The sequence below is a fragment of the Hyperoodon ampullatus genome (genome assembly GCF_949752795.1).
Source record: "Hyperoodon ampullatus genome assembly, chromosome: 18".
Lineage (NCBI taxonomy): Eukaryota > Metazoa > Chordata > Mammalia > Artiodactyla > Ziphiidae > Hyperoodon > Hyperoodon ampullatus.
Window position 1 is genome coordinate 11,808,019 of NC_136931.1, and position 17,148 is coordinate 11,825,166.

Sequence of the window (17,148 nt, forward strand, 5' to 3'; positions counted from 1 at the left end):
CTTAATTGATATTTATAGGACATTCCACCCAAAAACAACAGAATACACATTTTTCTCAAGTGCTCATGGAACATTCTCCAGGATAGATCATATCTTGGGTCACAAATCAAGCCTTGGTAAATTTAAGAAAATTGAAATTGTATCAAGTATCTTTTCCGACCACAATGCTATGAGACTAGACATTAATTACAGGAAAAGATCTGTAAAAAATACAAACACATGGAGGCTAAACAATACACTACTCAATAATGAAGTGATCACTGAAGAAATCAAAGAGGAAATTAAGAAATACTTAGAAACAAATGACAATGGAGACACGACGACCCAAAACCTATGGGACGCAGCAAAAGCAGTTCTAAGGGGGAAGTTTATAGCAATACAATCCCACCTTAAGAAACAGGAAACATTTCGAGTAAACAACCTGACCCTGAACCTAAAGCAATTAGAGAAAGAAGAACAAAAAACCCCCAAAGTTAGCAGAAGGAAAGAAATCATAAAGATCAGATCAGAAATAAATGAAAAAGAAATGAAGGAAACGATAGCAAAGATCAACCAAACTAAAAGCTGGTTCTTTGAGAAGATAAACAAAATTGACAAACCATTAGCCAGACTCATCAAGAAAAGAAGGGAGAAGACTCAAATCAGTAGAATTAGAAATGAAAAAGGAGAAGTAACAACTGACACTGCAGAAATACAAAAGATCATGAGAGATTACTATAAGCAACTCTATGGCAATAAAATGGACAACCTGGAAGAAATGGACAAATTCTTAGAAATGCACAACCTACCAAGACTGACTCAGGAAGAAATAGAAAATATGAATAGACCAATCACAAGCACTGAAATTGAAACTGTGATTAAAAATCTTCCATCAAACAAAAGCCCAGGACCATGGCTTCACAGGCGAATTCTATCAAACATTTAGAGAAGAGCTAACACCCATCCTTCTCAAACTCTTCCAAACAATATCAGAGGAAGGAACACTCCCAAACTCATTCTACGAGGCCACCATCACCTTGATACCAAAACCAGGCAAGGATGTCACAAAGAAAGAAAACTACAGGCCAATATCACTGATGAACATAGATGCAAAAATCCTCAACAAAATACTAGCAAACAGAATCCAACAGCACATTAAAAGGATCATACACCATGATCAAGTGGGGTTTATTCCAGGAATGCAAGGATTCTTCAATATACGCAAATCAATCAATGTGATACACCATATTAACAAGTTGAAGGAGAAAAACCATATGATCATCTCAATAGATGCAGAGAAAGCTTTCGACAAAATTCAACACCCATTTATGATAAAAACCCTGCAGAAAGTAGGCATAGAGGGAACTTTCCTCAACATAATAAAGGCCATATATGACAAACCCACAGCCAACATTGTCCTCAATGGTGAAAAACTGAAACCATTTCCACTAAGATCAGGAACAAGACAAGGCTGCCCACTCTCACCACTCTTATTCAACATAGTTTTGGAAGTTTTAGCCACAGCAATCAGAGAAGAAAAGGAAATAAAAGGAATCCAAATTGGGAAAGAAGAAGTAAAGCTGTCACTGTTTGCAGATGACATGATACTATACATAGAGAATCCTAAAGATGCTACCGAAAAACTACTAGAGCTAATCAATGAATTTGGTAAAGTAGCAGGATACAAAATTAATGCACAGAAATCTCTGGCATTCCTGTACACTAATGATGAAAAATCTGAAAATGAAATCAAGAAAACACTCCCATTTACCATTGCAACAAAAAGAATAAAATATCTAGGAATAAACCTACCTAAGGAGACAAAAGACCTGTATGCAGAAAATTATAAGACACTGATGAAAGAAATTAAAGCGGATACAAATAGATGGAGAGATATACCATGCTCCTGGATTGGAAGAATCAATATTGTGAAAATGACTCTACTACCCAAAGCAATCTACAGATTCAATGCAATCCCTATCAAACTACCACTGGCATTTTTCACAGAAGTAGAACAAAAAATTTCAAAATTTGTTTGGAAAAACAAAAGACCCCGAATAGCCAAAGCAATTTTGAGAACGAAAAACGGAGCTGGAGGAATCAGGCTGCCTGACTTCAGACTATACTACAAAGCTACAGTAATTAAGACAGTGTGGTACTGGCATAAAAACAGAAAGATAGATCAGTGGATCAGGATAGAAAGCCCAGAGATAAACCCACGCACGTATGGCCAACTTATCTTTGATAAAGGAGGCAGGAATGTACAGTGGAGAAAGGACAGCCTCTTCAATAAGTGGTGCTGGGAAAACTGGACAGGGACATGTAAAAGTATGAGATTAGATCATTCCCTAACACCATACACAAAAATAAGCTCAAAATGGATTAAAGACCTAAATGTAAGGCCAGAAACTATCAAACTCTTAGAGGAAAACATAGGTAGAACACTCTATGACATAAATCACAGCAAGATCCTTTTGGACCCACCTCCTAGAGAAATGGAAATAAAAACAAAGATAAACAAATGGGACCTAATGAAACTTCAAAGCTTTTGCACAGCAAATGAAACCATAAACAAGACCAAAAGACAACCCTCAGAATGGGAGAAAATATTTGCAAATGAAGCAACTGACAAAGGATTAATCTCCAAAATTTATAAACAGCTCATGCAGCTCAATAGCAAAAAAACACACAACCCAATCCAAAAATGGGCAGAAGACTTAAATAGGCATTTCTCCAAAGAAGATATACAGACTGCCAACAAACACATGAAAGAATGCTCAACATCATTAATCATTAGAGAAATGCAAATCAAAACTACAATGAGATATCATCTCACACCAGTCAGAATGGCCATCATCAAGAAATCTAGAAACAATAAATGCTGGAGAGGGTGTGGAGAAAAGGGAACACTCTTGCACTGCTGGTGGGAATGTGAATTGGTACAGCCACTATGGAGAACAGTATGGAGGTTCCTTAAAAAACTAAAAATAGAACTACCATATGACCCAGCAATCCCACTACTAGGCATATACCCTGAGAAAACCATAATTCAAAAAGAGACATGTACCAAAATGTTCATTGCAGCTCTATTCACAATAGCCCGGAGCTGGAAACAACCTAAGTGTCCATCATCGGATGAATGGATAAAGAAGATGTGGCACATATATATAATGGAATATTACTCAGCCATAAAAAGAAACGAAACTGAGCTATTTGTAATGAGGTGGATAGACCTAGAGTCTGTCATACAGAGTGAAGTAAGTCAGAAAGAGAAAGACAAATACCGTATGCTAACACATATATATGGAATTAAAAAAAAAAAAAAATGTCATGAAGAACCTAGGGGTAAAACGGGAATAAAGACACAGACCTACTTGAGAATGGACTTGAGGATATGGGGAAGGGGAAGGGTAAGCTGTGACAAAGGGAAAGAGAGGCATGGACATATATACACTACCAAACGTAAGGTAGATAGATAGTGGGAAGCAGCCGCAGAGCACAGGGAGATCAGCTCGGTGCTTTGTGACCGCCTGGAGGGGTGGGATGGGGAGGGTGGGAGGGAGGGAGATGCATGAGGGAAGGGATGTGGGAACAGATGTATATGTATGACTGATTCACTTTGTTATAAAGCAGAAACTAATAATAAAAAAAAAAAAAAAAAAAAAAAAAAAAGGTACACATCAGGACCACAGCAACCAGTTAAAATTCCTATGCCTCTGAAATATTATTCAGCTGTCACGGAAGCAAAAGCCAGTTTGATAACTGACCACATAGGTCTCTGATCTACTGGTACCTGATGGTCTAGATTACTGTTAGGGTATCCTAAGCTATTGCGTTTAATGATATATTTTTGATACATTTATACCCCTCTAAAATTATAGCAGCATCAACATCACCTTTTGTGAATTGGTAGCTATTTGTACATATAAATAACATGGTCATGTGTCTTCTAGCTAAATTTTATCACTGGAAATATGAAGTATAAAACTAAAAGAATATCTTCTTATTTCTAATGTGAATATTATCTCTTTCCCGTGGAACAGATGATGGTAAGAAAAAGGAGAGAAAAATGTTTGTTTTACACACAGATTTCAATCTGCTGCCAAAAGTTTGAAAATGGACAGGTCAAAATAAAGAAGTGAGATCGCCTTTACCTGTCTGTGATTCCACATGAGTCTATCTGAAGGTCGCTGAAGTTCCCAAGGGACTCCTGCTGAACTGAAATCAGATCTACCATCTTGTGACTGATAGAAATGAGTCTCATACATCCCTGAAACCCACCAAGTGGACTTTTACATTTGGATCCAAAGCTGTTGTCAGGACAACCTGATAAAAACAAAACAATACAAAGTTGATCAGGATACATCATAATGAAGCAGGACTCAGTATCTTCACTAAAAAAATTTTTTAAATAGGCATTTGATTATTAAATTGAAATGGAGGGGAAAGCCTATTGCAGTCATCATTCATTTGATCTAAATTACAAATAGCAATTCATACAAACGTACTTCTCTTTATTACCATAGGATTCATAGGAAATTACTACTGTTATAATAATTATGTGCAAGGATACTAACTTGATCCCAACTTTAGAAATATACAGATCGGCTCCAGTATCCTGAACATGCCAGCCAGCAGTATTAAATTATATATAACTCAAACACAGGAACTTAGTCTTCTGGGAGGCAAAAAGAAGAGCATAAAGGAAGAAAACATGCACTGTAGATAAGAAAAGATAAATCAATAATGAGGAGATACCTTTGTGTTTAAGGCTACTCGGAAAAGGAATTACGACACTTGGAATAAAATTACAACTATTTATGTAATTAAATACTTTTCATATGCATATAAGAGCCACATATACATGCATTTTAATAAATCATAATGGCTTAATGTCAAAAACATTTCATTGTTTGACTTTATTTATTCTCTGCCTCGTAAAGGAGTGTTCCATTTATATTGATTTTTTCCCCAACATTTATCTAAGACCTGTTTCTAATTATTTAAATAATAAAGAACTATAATATTAACCATTTTTGTCTGGGGTTTAATGATGTTCTCAGTGTTTCTCTATCCCAGTGAAATAAACAATTTTATGGAGTATGTATTTTTCATTAATCTTTCTTTGCCGTTATGGTTGTCAACCACTAATACAATTTCAAAGAATAAGAAATGAATCAGCAATTTCCTAACTCCTGTACAATCCATGCTAGTTTTCTACCTGGGAATTTCCACTATAATTAAATATTTTGACTGAGGATGTTTCTCCTTAATGCTTTGTTTTCCTAACAAAATACTTTTACCCAGCAAGGAAAGGCCAGGATTCATACTTAAAACTGTTATCAGGCACATTGAAATATTATATTTTAAGCAATGGAGACTGAACTTTTAAATTTAATATATCAAGAAAAGGGGATGAAAGTTTTTTGAGTATCAGTTAATTGTACATGGTTCTACACACACTTTCAGTGCTTAAAATTCTTCTGTGGTATAGGATACAGTTACCATAACCTGGAAAAGTATTTTCTAGATGACTTATTAACCAATTAAGAATGTTAAAATAAAAACCGAGAGGATAACAGTTCAATAATATTTGGGGGCAACTACAATATGCCAGGAATATAAACAGCACTGCTAATCTCCTTTTCTCCAGGTGGTGTTTCCTGACACATTTCAAACTATTTCAGAACAAAATAAATTGTGCAGTATGCCTCTATAGGGAACAAAACTAAGCAAACTCACAGTCACAAGGAGAGGTCATGGAACTTTACAGAGAGCACAGCGGTCATATTATGAGGCCCTTCACATTCCTGGCTACAATGTTTAATAAGCAAGAGATTCTAAAGAACAAAGCAGGGTTCAACCCAGGTTAGTCTCGTTAGCCTATGATAACAGACATCCACAGGTTAATATAATGCAACAGCAGAGAGAAATGCAGCACTGAACTGGTTTGAGATGAAAGTTCTAAAATATGAAGATTTCTAGGGAACACTTCATGCTGAATTAATGGACGGATCCATTCCTAGAGGCAGGCAGCATGCTAAGCACCTCTGAGACGACAGATAAATGATCACTGCATGTACCAGAAGTAAGATGTCGGGTTTGACTTCAGGGTGGCGTAGCCAGTTCACTGGATGGATAATGTCTGATTTATACAAGCGGGAGTGTGAGGATTCTGCACACAGTCTAGTATCTCTAGCTTGTGCTACACGGTGTGTTATTCAGTCACACCAAGATTGCACAGGGGAATACACAGAAGTTAGACTTCCCTCCATCCTCAATCTGGAGAACCCAGATTTAAATTTTATAGTTTATAACTAATAAAAGCTGACCTCAGTAATTTTTTGAAAGGCATACATTTGAGGAGGGAGAAAACGTAAACGATGATGGGCAGAGAGTGGCGTGTGGCAGTATATGCAGAACGCTGTGAGTTCCGGGCAGCCCACTCTCTCAACAGTCACACTCAAGACTGACACAGAAAACAAATACAACCCAGGCTGGTGGGACAGACTGCCCCTTTGCATGGAGGCACTGTAGCTAGCTTATAGGTTAGACTGATTGCTGATAAGATAACTGGAAACCCGGCAGTGGAATTTAGAGAGGACCACAGGGGAATGGATGGGAAGTGTCTCAGAACGTAGGATGTTTATTTACTTGAAGACAAACTGGCTGAAAAATTAACTACCTAAAAAAAGCCCTCCATCTAGATAAAACAGATCCTAGGAATAAAGGGGACTCTCATCCACACAGCGGAGAAGGTTTTCTAGGATGACCAACCGCCAAGTTTGCTCTGGGGGTGGGAAGCAGGGAGGCTGTTTCCAGGACTCCAGGCTTTCAGCGCTAAAACGGGAGAGTTGGTGGTGCAGCAAAAATAGAAATGAGACTTCTCTTAAATAAAAGAAGAGAAGGAAAATAAGGAAACAATGAACAGGCTGGGAAACAACATCAACAGGCCTGAAAGAGTTAAGCAGTCTCGGTTATTCTTTAGCTGTTACTACTAAGCAACACTTGCAGCTGGACTTCTTCACAAAGCTGAGTACTCTCTGACTCCATATGAATTACACTCTGCACCTGGCTTTCTTCTCCCCTTACACTCCCTTGTAGCATTCTTTGTTTCAGAAAGAAGGTCACCGGCCAATAACTTCAGAAAAGACCAACCCCAGTTACCAAGTTGCCTGATGCCAGCTGTGGCTGTTTTGAAATTTTGCAAAAGAAAAAAAAAAAAAAAGCAAGACCTTCATTAAGCTATAAAACCTCTCCCTATTCCCGGGGGTGGGGGCGGGGTGGGGGGCGCCTGCTGTGTCCTCTCTTTGCCTGGCAAAGAATAAAGCTACTTTTTCTTGTTCCTCCAAAACTCTGCTTCCGTATTTCTTTTCGGCATTGGTGCACGGAGAGCCAAGATTTTGGCATCATTGGTCACCCCATTGCCGGTACCACTCAGACAATGAGCCCCTGAGCCAGTCCTGCCCTTCAGGGGACCCTATTCTAACCCTCCTCCAGCCATGATTCTGCCCATGGCACCAGGGGGTCTCACAGGGGAAGGTGATGTGCCCACTTGGAAACTGCTCCCCTCTAGCCCATCCCAGAATTCCCACCCCAGAAGCCCTACTTGGGCTTCCAGAAGGATGGACCTCCTCTACCAGGTCCTGGAGGCGCAAGGCTGGGAGGAGGAGGGAGAAATGTGGCAGCAGGAGGCCTCCTGCTTTCCTCTGGGCCCTTGTTTGAAGCCCTGGAAATGTCAGGGTGCCCTGGGGCTTGCAGGGTATATACTTAGTGATTAATAGAATCTCATGACAAGATCAAACATACTCTGGTACTTAAGGTTACCAATTGGAGAAGATGATTGAATAAACTAAGTAAACTTAGTTTACTTAGTAAACTAACTTTACTTACTTGCCTAAGTAAACTTAAGATTGGTTATTTAAATAAAAGCCCTGAAGTTGGAATTTTATTATGGAAGCTTTCACAGTATATTGTTTAGGGACTCAGGAATACCTTCATAGATGTCAAATCATAAAGAACATGACAGGAGGCATAAAACCCGAATTCAAGATGATGGTTACCTGGGGAGATGAAGAGGTATGATCATGGAGTGACAAATGGATGTTGGTAATGTTATCTTTCTTAAGCTGGAAAATGCATGTGTAGATGTGTATTTTAAAAATAATAATTAGTATTCTTTAAATTGTATATATGATGTAAGATGTGAACAATACAAACTAACTGGGTGTGGGCTATTTGGCAACTCCCAGTTTATCTTTGCAATCCTCTGGTAAATCTAAAACTATTCAAAAATTATTAAGTTCATTTAATTAAAATGGTGTATATCATATGTATCATAATAAAAACAAGCAAAATTACAGAGTGCACATGTGATATATCTCATTACAAGATATTATAGTATGAATAAAAATCAATCAAAATTTTGTACAAAAAATAGGTAGGCATCATTAAATCTGAACATGAAGGGTGTAAAATAATTTAAGAATGATGAGTCTATTTTCATTACTTACACTTTTATGCAGTCTGTTATTTTTATCATCTCTTTTTTGCATCATTTAACAAAATGGGTTTTTTCTTACCTCTTTTGGTGTTTCTAAATCTTTTCCTTTGAAGTGAAAGCTCTTAATTAAGTTGTTCTACACAGATCTTCCTTGACTTACAATGTGGTTACATCTTGATAAACCCATTGTAAGTTGAAAATATCCTAAGTCAAAAATGTGTTTAATATATCCAACCTGCCAAACATCATAGCTTAGCCCAGCCTACCTTAAACATGCTCAGGACACTTACATTAGCCAACAGTTGGGCAAAATCACCTAACACAAACCCTACTTTATAATAAAGTGTTGAATACTCACGTAATTTATTGAATACTGTACTGAAAGTGAAAACAGATTGGTTGTGTGGGAACAGAATGGTTTAAGTGTATCTGTTGTTTACCCTTGGGATTGCGTGGGTGACTGGGAGCTGTGGCTCGCTGCCACTGCCCAGCATCCTGAGAGAGTATTATTCCACATGTCACTAGCCTGGGAAAAGGTCAAAATTCAAAGTATGGTTTCTATTGAATGTGTATTTCTTCGCACCATCATAAAGTTGAAAAATCCTAAGTCAGGGACTGTTTGTATATCTTACCATGTATTAAAGGAACATGTTCCTATGGACTGCTATAAAATCAATCATATATTCCATTAGGTTTTATAAACCACTTGGTTTATAAATGAACACATCACCCTAAAGGAAGCAATTATATCTTTTAAGACTGTTGGCATTATGCTGCCTTTCACAGTAATGGATTATGTAGGGTTTTTTCGGTTTGTTTGTTCACTCTTAATATAAGATGAATGATTCACGGTCTGTATACTTACTGTCAATTCTTAGAAAGGAATTTGTATTTTATTGATGAATGATGAAGACTGGGCTTTCAACCAAATTCAAAAGTGATTCTAGACAGAAGTCATGATTACATTTCAAAATAACAAGAAGAAACACCTCAAGTCATGATTAAAAATAAGTCTTACTACTAACAGTTTTACAACTTTGTCTTTCTAATTAATGTCAAGTATTGTCTTATTTTAATTTTCCAGTGCTAAAGATTCATTTCCACTTCCAAGGTTTGCTTTTTGAAGATTTTAGTTCAATCAAACATCCACTGGACAAGTAAACACTACATTTGTTTTTGTTCCTTAAGAGAGATGGCCTGGTGCTGAAGGCTAATGCCTTCATTTTATCAACTATATCAGTGCATTATTACTTAGCAGTGAGAAGAGGCTTCTGGGGCTAATTAAGTTAGATTATTTGTCCACTGGCATAACATTGACCTGCACTGAGCAGCAGAAAAGCAATAAGAATGCTCTAGAAAAGCTAAGAGGCATGATCAGGAAAACAGTGCAATGAAATGAGCCCATAAAATCTGAAAAAGGCATACATGTAAAGCCATTCAACATTAGGAAAATATGGCAAAATTTGAAAGTAAGAACTGAAGAGCATGGTCTACTTGCAAGCAATCTAATTATAGAAATTATAAACATAAGTCAGTCCACCTCAAAGAAATGTATTTTAGGTCATAATTAATCATCATGATCTACTCAACATTTCCATGTTCAAAGAAAGTGAGAAATTATTCCATAATATTGACACTGGTTAAAACACGATGACATTAAGACACAGGGGAAGTAACTGCGAACATGGTTCAATTGCCCATATGGGGCAACCGTTTCTCTTACCTCCAAAATAATAGGTGCCCCCTGAATAAATCTGCTCAGGCCCCAGGGAAGGAGATGCAGAAGCCACTTGGCCATCCACCACCACGCTCAGGTAACTCCTTTTGGCAGACAAAGAGATGGAATGCCACTGCCCATCATTTAATCCAACACCTGGGGGAGGTAAAATCAGTTAAAAGAGATACCTCTTAACAGTGAACACTGTAAGCAGTTGGTTAGAAATAGCAATGTACACATTACTCAAACAAGGGCAGCACTCATAACTATTAATAAAAGAAGAAGGGAGAGAGAAAGGGAGGTCAGTGGGCAATCAGCACCCTCTACGTGGAAACAGTGCATGATTATCTTTCTTTCTTGGGGCCTCAATAGAGAGAACAAAATTCTAACTCAACTTTGGACAATCCTGAATGGTTAAAACCTTTCAATGGTTCAAATCTTATTTGGCATGGACTAATTTTCAGCTTCCACCATGTAATTTATCTTTTAAAAGGAGGGGTTTGGGAAGAGCACAGATATTTTCCAAAATTCTAGGTTATACCCAATAGAGGATTTATCTGCTCTTTTACACTTTGGTGTAGTCATTTTTTGTGAGACTAGAATATTAAACAAAGTATATGAAGTCAATCATTACAAAAATATTTGAAGAGATTATAATGCACGCTGAAAGCATACTGGTATAATGCAAAGTTAAAAAATAAAGCAGCGTGTAAAACCATATTTACACAGCTGATCATAATAACTTTCAGATTTCGTATTTGTAAGTTCAACCAGTTGCCATAATTTATTGGTAGCTTCCAAATCAATACTCAGGGCACTTTTGGGGTCAGGCATAGAAATGCACAGAGCAGAGAAAAATTTGAGTTGACTGACATGCATGCTTCTAGCTGAGGTCAAGTAAGGCAAAATTTCTTATTTCAGCTCTCACATGTAAACCTGTCTTCACATTTTTGTGTTTTCTGTTGGCGATTTTGCTGTTTAAAAGGCCCCCTGGCACAGTGATGAAGGGCTGTCTAGTGTTCTTAAGTGCAAGAATGCTATGATTTGCCTTATGGAGAAAATACATGTGATAGATAAACTTCATTCAGGCATGAGTTATAGTGCTGTTGGTCACGAATTCAATGTTGGTGAATCAATAATAAATACTAAATAACGTGTCTTCAAACACAATCATACATACAAGGTTGTGTTGATAGGTAGACAAAAATGTTGCCACCACAGGCTCACAGGAACCTAACCCTGTATTTCCCCTGGAAACAATGGTTTAGTATTTGCTAATTCCATGTTCATGGCAACTTCAGAGAACATAACTATTGCAAGTATTGCGAATCGACTCTATACATACAATTCTAATTATATTCCTAATTTTATATAAATATGGGAAAGGGCTGAAAGGAAATACCTCTACATATAAACAGTAATTTTTGCATAAAAGAAAACTGTGGTTGTTTTTACTTCTCTTTATAATTTTTCTGTATTTTCCAAGTTTACATATATAATAAAAAATTGCTATAATCAAAAATCAAGGTTTTCTTATCACCTATAGAAACAGTCACTAGTCCCTCCTAAGGCATTCCCAGTGTCATGAATCCAGGAGATGGTGGAGCCTTTCCCTCTTAAAGGGAATTAAGTCTACAAAGGTTCTGTTTTGAATACTCAGCAGACAGGTGGAATCTAAGTCTCTCTATTGTAGGTAAACCAGTAAGGTTTACATCCACTGAATAGTCAACTCTGTATGATTTTTGCAGATCAAATTACTGAGCAAAAATATAAGTACTCTATTAAATCTAAAAGTCATGGGCCTCTTTCCTGATATTATGTGCAATTTCTTTATTTCTCCAGCTATTTTTGACCACAAGCTTTCAGACAGAAAATGCATGGAAGCTCCAATAGATGTTGAAGCTCTTTGCCCTGTACTCATTTAGTATAACACAAATTCCATCCTGGGCACCAAAGCTTATTTTTAAATTATACCCATGAAGCAAAAAAGATTTCCAAAGACCCAATTCTGATTTGGTTTGTGAAAGATAATGAGAAAGGCCTAAAAACTGAAAAATGAAGAATGTAGGCTAGACACTTTTAGACACATTTTCTAAGAGTGCACTCTGAAATAGACGGTTGAATAGAGTTATATAATCCCTGAGGATATGAGACTGGACTAAAATAAATCAAACGTCCCAAATTTGTCATCCTGTGCTTCCTTTAAGAGGATACATTTAGAGTGAAAATCCTTGTACTGAGTTTTGCGTCACACGGACGAACACTTCCCACCCTCCTCACCCCACCCTGCGTCTCCCACCATCTCTTCCTCAAAGCTCGGATGTGCCTGGATACAAGGTTCTGCTTCTTTTATCTCATCTTAGGCGTTCCATTGGCCTGGGACGGTGCTCGTCAAACTACCTGCGGTTATGGACATTTTCTTTTCTGATCTACTGCAGATTGATACTTTTATAAAATTCAATAAAAATGAATGACTGAAACATTAAAGAAAGAAGATATATAAAATACAAGCCCACTGACCATATGCTTAGAAGGTGTGGCAATACCTTCTTGCTATAACGGTTTCTAGGAGCTTACTCTCAATTTTTGTACTTATCTTGGTAATAAGTATTTCAGTGAACCAGTGTATTCCAAGGAGCACACTCTGAGTAGCAGTGCTCCAGGTAGCTGCTGGGTAGCTGCAGCAGGATAAAGTCAAAGGCTTGCGGACACCTTCTGTCAATACAGAAGCTAATTTAGATTAAGAACACAAGTCTGTCAGGACAGCCATTCTGTGATGTGACACAGTTAATCGCACTCACTTGCCCAGCTTGTGGGTTACGAAGTTGTGCTGTGTTTGTGGGGGAAACTTCAGAAAGGTATTCTTGAGCCTCATTTGTAACAGACATCGCTTGCTTATGAAGAGGAGACTTTTTTATTACCTGTCAATGGGATTTATTGCTCAAATTAAATAATGAAAGACCCATTTAATTCATTTCACCTAACTCTACATAATAAAAAGGATAATTTTTAAATTGGATTCTATTTTTCTTTTAAATCTACAGCTCCTTCCACTTTAATGTCTGATGAGAAGTGAGCCCCTTTCCAAGGCCACATCATGGTGAAAGAGGGGAAGAAAAGGAGGAATTGCAGAATTTGTATTTTTTCTGATTCATGGTATAAGGTAACTAAATGCTAATTCTAGTACACGACTCCCACCACTCACAACTTTCGAATGTAGGGGAAGGGATATGTTGTTGGTACAATAATAATAAAATAATAACAGTTTTAGTGACTATTACTCATAACAGGTACTGCGTGCTTTATACGCATCATGTCATTTAATTTTCAACATTACTATTGTTATTCTCATTTTAAATATAGAGAAAATAAAGGTCAAGAGGAAAAACAAATCACCCAAGGAAGTATCCAGCTGGTGAGCTGATTCCAAAACCCACACTCTTCTCAGCCTGCACGACAGGTAGGTCCCCTTATGGTTTTGCTCATGTTAAACAATTAACATTGAGAAAGAGAAAAGAGCTAGGGGCTAGTGGCCTGGTACTCTCAGGGAGGCCTTGGTGGTGTGAGATGCTGGTGGGCATCCAGAGCTAGGCCTTGGTGTTCTCCCATTGAGCATAAGCAAGCTCACAGAACATCAGTATTAGACAAGGTCACTCTGTCACTACAATGAATTGGGACCAAAAAAAAAACCCTCAAAACAAACCCCGAAAGTACTTTACAAACTGGTTTAAGCACAGACAAAAGCAAGGCTACTGTGCAAACCACAAAAATACAAAGTCCTCTCCTGGATAATATGAATAACAACTGACTTTTTAAATCAATTACAGATTTAGCCTTATTTTATTCCTCCGTCCTTCTAAATAATACTTACAAAGATATTTAACCACACAGTTACCCTCACCTCCTGGCCGCATTTAATCCCAAGCAATTTTCCATTTCCTTGAGACCCCCACGCAAAACAGCTAACTCAACCTCAAATCCTATGACAAGTCATCCTTAACACCTTTGTAATGAGACTCTTCCATGGTTCCCCTGGGTGACAGTTCTCCTTGTTGCAGTAAGCAACAAACCTAACCTGTTTACTTGCAGGTATGATCACTGTGGTCTTTGGGTAGAAACCATTGACAGCTCCAGCTGGAAGAACAGAAGAATAAATGGAAAGGTTTGCAAGTGCAGGTGGCAGGAGAATGTGGGATCCTTTACAAGAACCTTCTCCCTCTCCCCTTCTTCTCCTTCTCCTCCTCTTTTCTGTTTTCTCTCTCTCTCCTTCTCTCTTTTTCTCTCCCTCTCAGGCCCCAAAACACATAGACACACAAAATATAGGAGGAGGAAAAAGGTTTATCTCTGCTCCTTGTATATAATATCAGGGACCAGTCTTAAACTGCTACAGAAATATTGTGGCACTTTAGCTACCATCACTTTTTCATAAGATTATAACAGGCATCCAGGAAGTAGGATGTGTAATGGGGAGGAGAAAAAGCCTGCTATATAGCGTAGATTCTTTTCAAAGAAGCAAAAGGCAATTATACAAAGGCCATTACTCAAGGAGCAACTGAAGGAATCTGCCTGTTCCAAGTAACTTTTAGTGCTCTGAAACTGTGCCAGGCATTCTTATATTCACTAACTATAGCCACTAACCAAAATTAAAGATCCATGACACCAAATTGCTCTTGCCAAGAGGAAAATATGGAGGTCAATGCTGCCAATCACTTTAGGGGAAAGTGGGACTTTCAGGGAAAGCTCAGAATTAAAGATCCGTGACACCAGATCTCTCTTGCCAAGAGGAAAATATGGAGGTCAATGCTGCCAATCACTTTAGGGGAAAGTGGGACTTTCAAGGAGCGATGGGGTTCTAAGGTGAAAAGTAAGAATATTCCAACAGTGAAAGGGAAGAAGGGGGAATGTTAAAAATGGCTTCTCCTGGGTGAGGCAAATCAAGAGGGCAGTCCCATTGCCAGGGCCACAGGAATCACGAAGGCCTAGTAACTGAAACATGCAGAAGCATCTCAGAGGCGGAGTCAAGATGGCATACTGGGAGAATGCGGAATTCGCGTCTCCTCACAACTAGGGCACCTACCAGGCACTGGTGGGGGACCACGGACACCTAAGGGGATGGGAGGAACCCCCAGTGACTGGGTAGGACGTGGGGTATGGGGGTAATGAAGGGGGAGGAGAAGTGGAGGCGGGACGGGACTGGCGCCCCTGAGGGGTGGCTGTGGGAGGGGAAGGGATCCCATGCCCGAAAGGGGAAATTGGGGAACCACTGGGAGGGCAGAGGATCAAAAGGGAGCATGGCCAGGTTTACCATGCCCACTTGGGCCCCCGGGAGCCTGCTGAAGACCCAGGCCTGATCCTCAGCCCACAGAGGCCCCCTCCAGCTGTGCAGGTCCTGAGGGAGTGGGAGGAAGGCAAGGCGGAGTAAAAGTAAAAGCAGGACCTCCAGGACCGGCACCCCTGAGGGGTGGCTGGGGGAGGTGAGGAGCTCCTACACCAAGCGGTACCCACCCCCGTTAGGGGGGGAGAACCTGGGAGAGAAGGTGGGGGAGGGGCACAGAGGAATGGAAGGGAACGCAGCCAGTGTGTTCCCTGTCCACTTAGGCACCGGGAAGGCTGTTGGGCTCCCAGGCCTAATCCTCTGCCCTCGGAGCCTCCTTGCTGCACACAGAGCCCAAGTCCCACCCCCACACCCCCACCCAGGGCCCCACCTCTACACTGGGAGACCCCGTCCAATGAGCTGGGCCTAAACCCCAACCACACACCCTCACTGAGGGCCCTACCTCCAAATTCCAGAACCCCACACTCCAGAGGACCTCCTTTGGATGTGCTGCCTCTCCCCTTCCCCAGGCCCTAAGAAGAGGTCCCACCCACGCTTGAACGTCGCCCCACCTAGGCCCCGCCTGAGGGACTTTTCCAGCTACCTATGTCCTGAGCCTAGGCCCCGCCCCATGCTCAAACATCACCCCCCTAACCGCCTAGGACCCACCCCACCCTAAACCCCACCCCTGCCTAAGTTCCACCCCCGCCTAAACTCCACCCACATAGCAAGGGCTTTTGTTTTTTTTTTTTCTTTTTTCTGTTGTGGTTGTATTTTACCTTGTGTAGTTGTTTCAATCATAGTTTTATTTTTCCGAATATATTTTTTCTCTTTCTAATTTTATTTTGTTTTTTATTCTTTGATATTGTACTGCTTCTTTCTTCCCTCCCTCCCTCCCTCCCTCCCTCCCTCTCTCTCTCTCTCTTTCTTTCTTTCTTTCATTTTTTTAAACTGCACCGTGAAGCTTGTGTGATCTTGGTTTCCAGGTCACAGGTCGGGCCCAAGATCCTGTGGTGGGAGCTCCAAGTCCAAACCTCTGGACTAACGGAGGATCTCAGACCCCAGGGAATATTAATAGGAATGAGGCCTCCCGGAGGGCCTCATCTCAGTACCAAGACCTGACTCTATCCAACTGCCTGCAAACTCCAGTGCTGGACGTCTCAGGACAAATAACCAGTAAGACAGGAATACAGCAACACCCATCCAAAAAAAAAAAGAAACAACAAAAAATTATGTTACAGATGAAGGAGCAAGGTAAAAACCTACAAGACCAAATAAACGAAGATGAAATAGGCAACCTACCTGTAAAATAATTCAGAGTTATGATAGTAAAGATGATCCAAAATCTCGGAAACAGAATGGAGAAAATACAAGAAACATTTAACAAAGATCTAGAAGAACTAAAGAGCAAACAAACAGTGATGAACAACACAATTACTGGAATTAAAAATACTCTAGAAGGAATCAATAGCAGAATAACTGAGGCAGAAGAACAGATAAGTGAGCTGGAAGATAAAATGGTGGAAATAACTGCCAGGGAGCAGAATAAATAAAAAAGAATGAAAAGAATTGAGGACAGTCTCAGAGATATCTGGGACAACATTAAACACACTAACATTCAAATTATAGGGCTCC

At 39.4% G+C, this 17,148-nt stretch overlaps 1 protein-coding gene across 7 annotated transcripts in view; it reads right to left on the reverse strand.

The window, feature by feature from the left end:
• CNTNAP4 (contactin associated protein family member 4) overlaps nt 1–17,148 on the reverse strand; it is a gene marked incomplete at both ends in the record, with an annotated part of 267,275 nt that overhangs the window by 83,275 nt on the left and 166,852 nt on the right. For 6 of the 7 annotated variants that reach the window (XM_079723325.1, XM_079723327.1, XM_079723329.1 and 3 more), the window contains 2 exons: nt 4,134–4,305; nt 10,206–10,355. In XM_079723325.1, coding sequence (XP_079579451.1) covers nt 4,134–4,305; nt 10,206–10,355 — 322 coding nt within the window. The remainder of the gene's footprint in view (nt 1–4,133; nt 4,306–10,205; nt 10,356–17,148) is intronic. The other variant, XM_079723328.1, reaches the window with a different exon arrangement.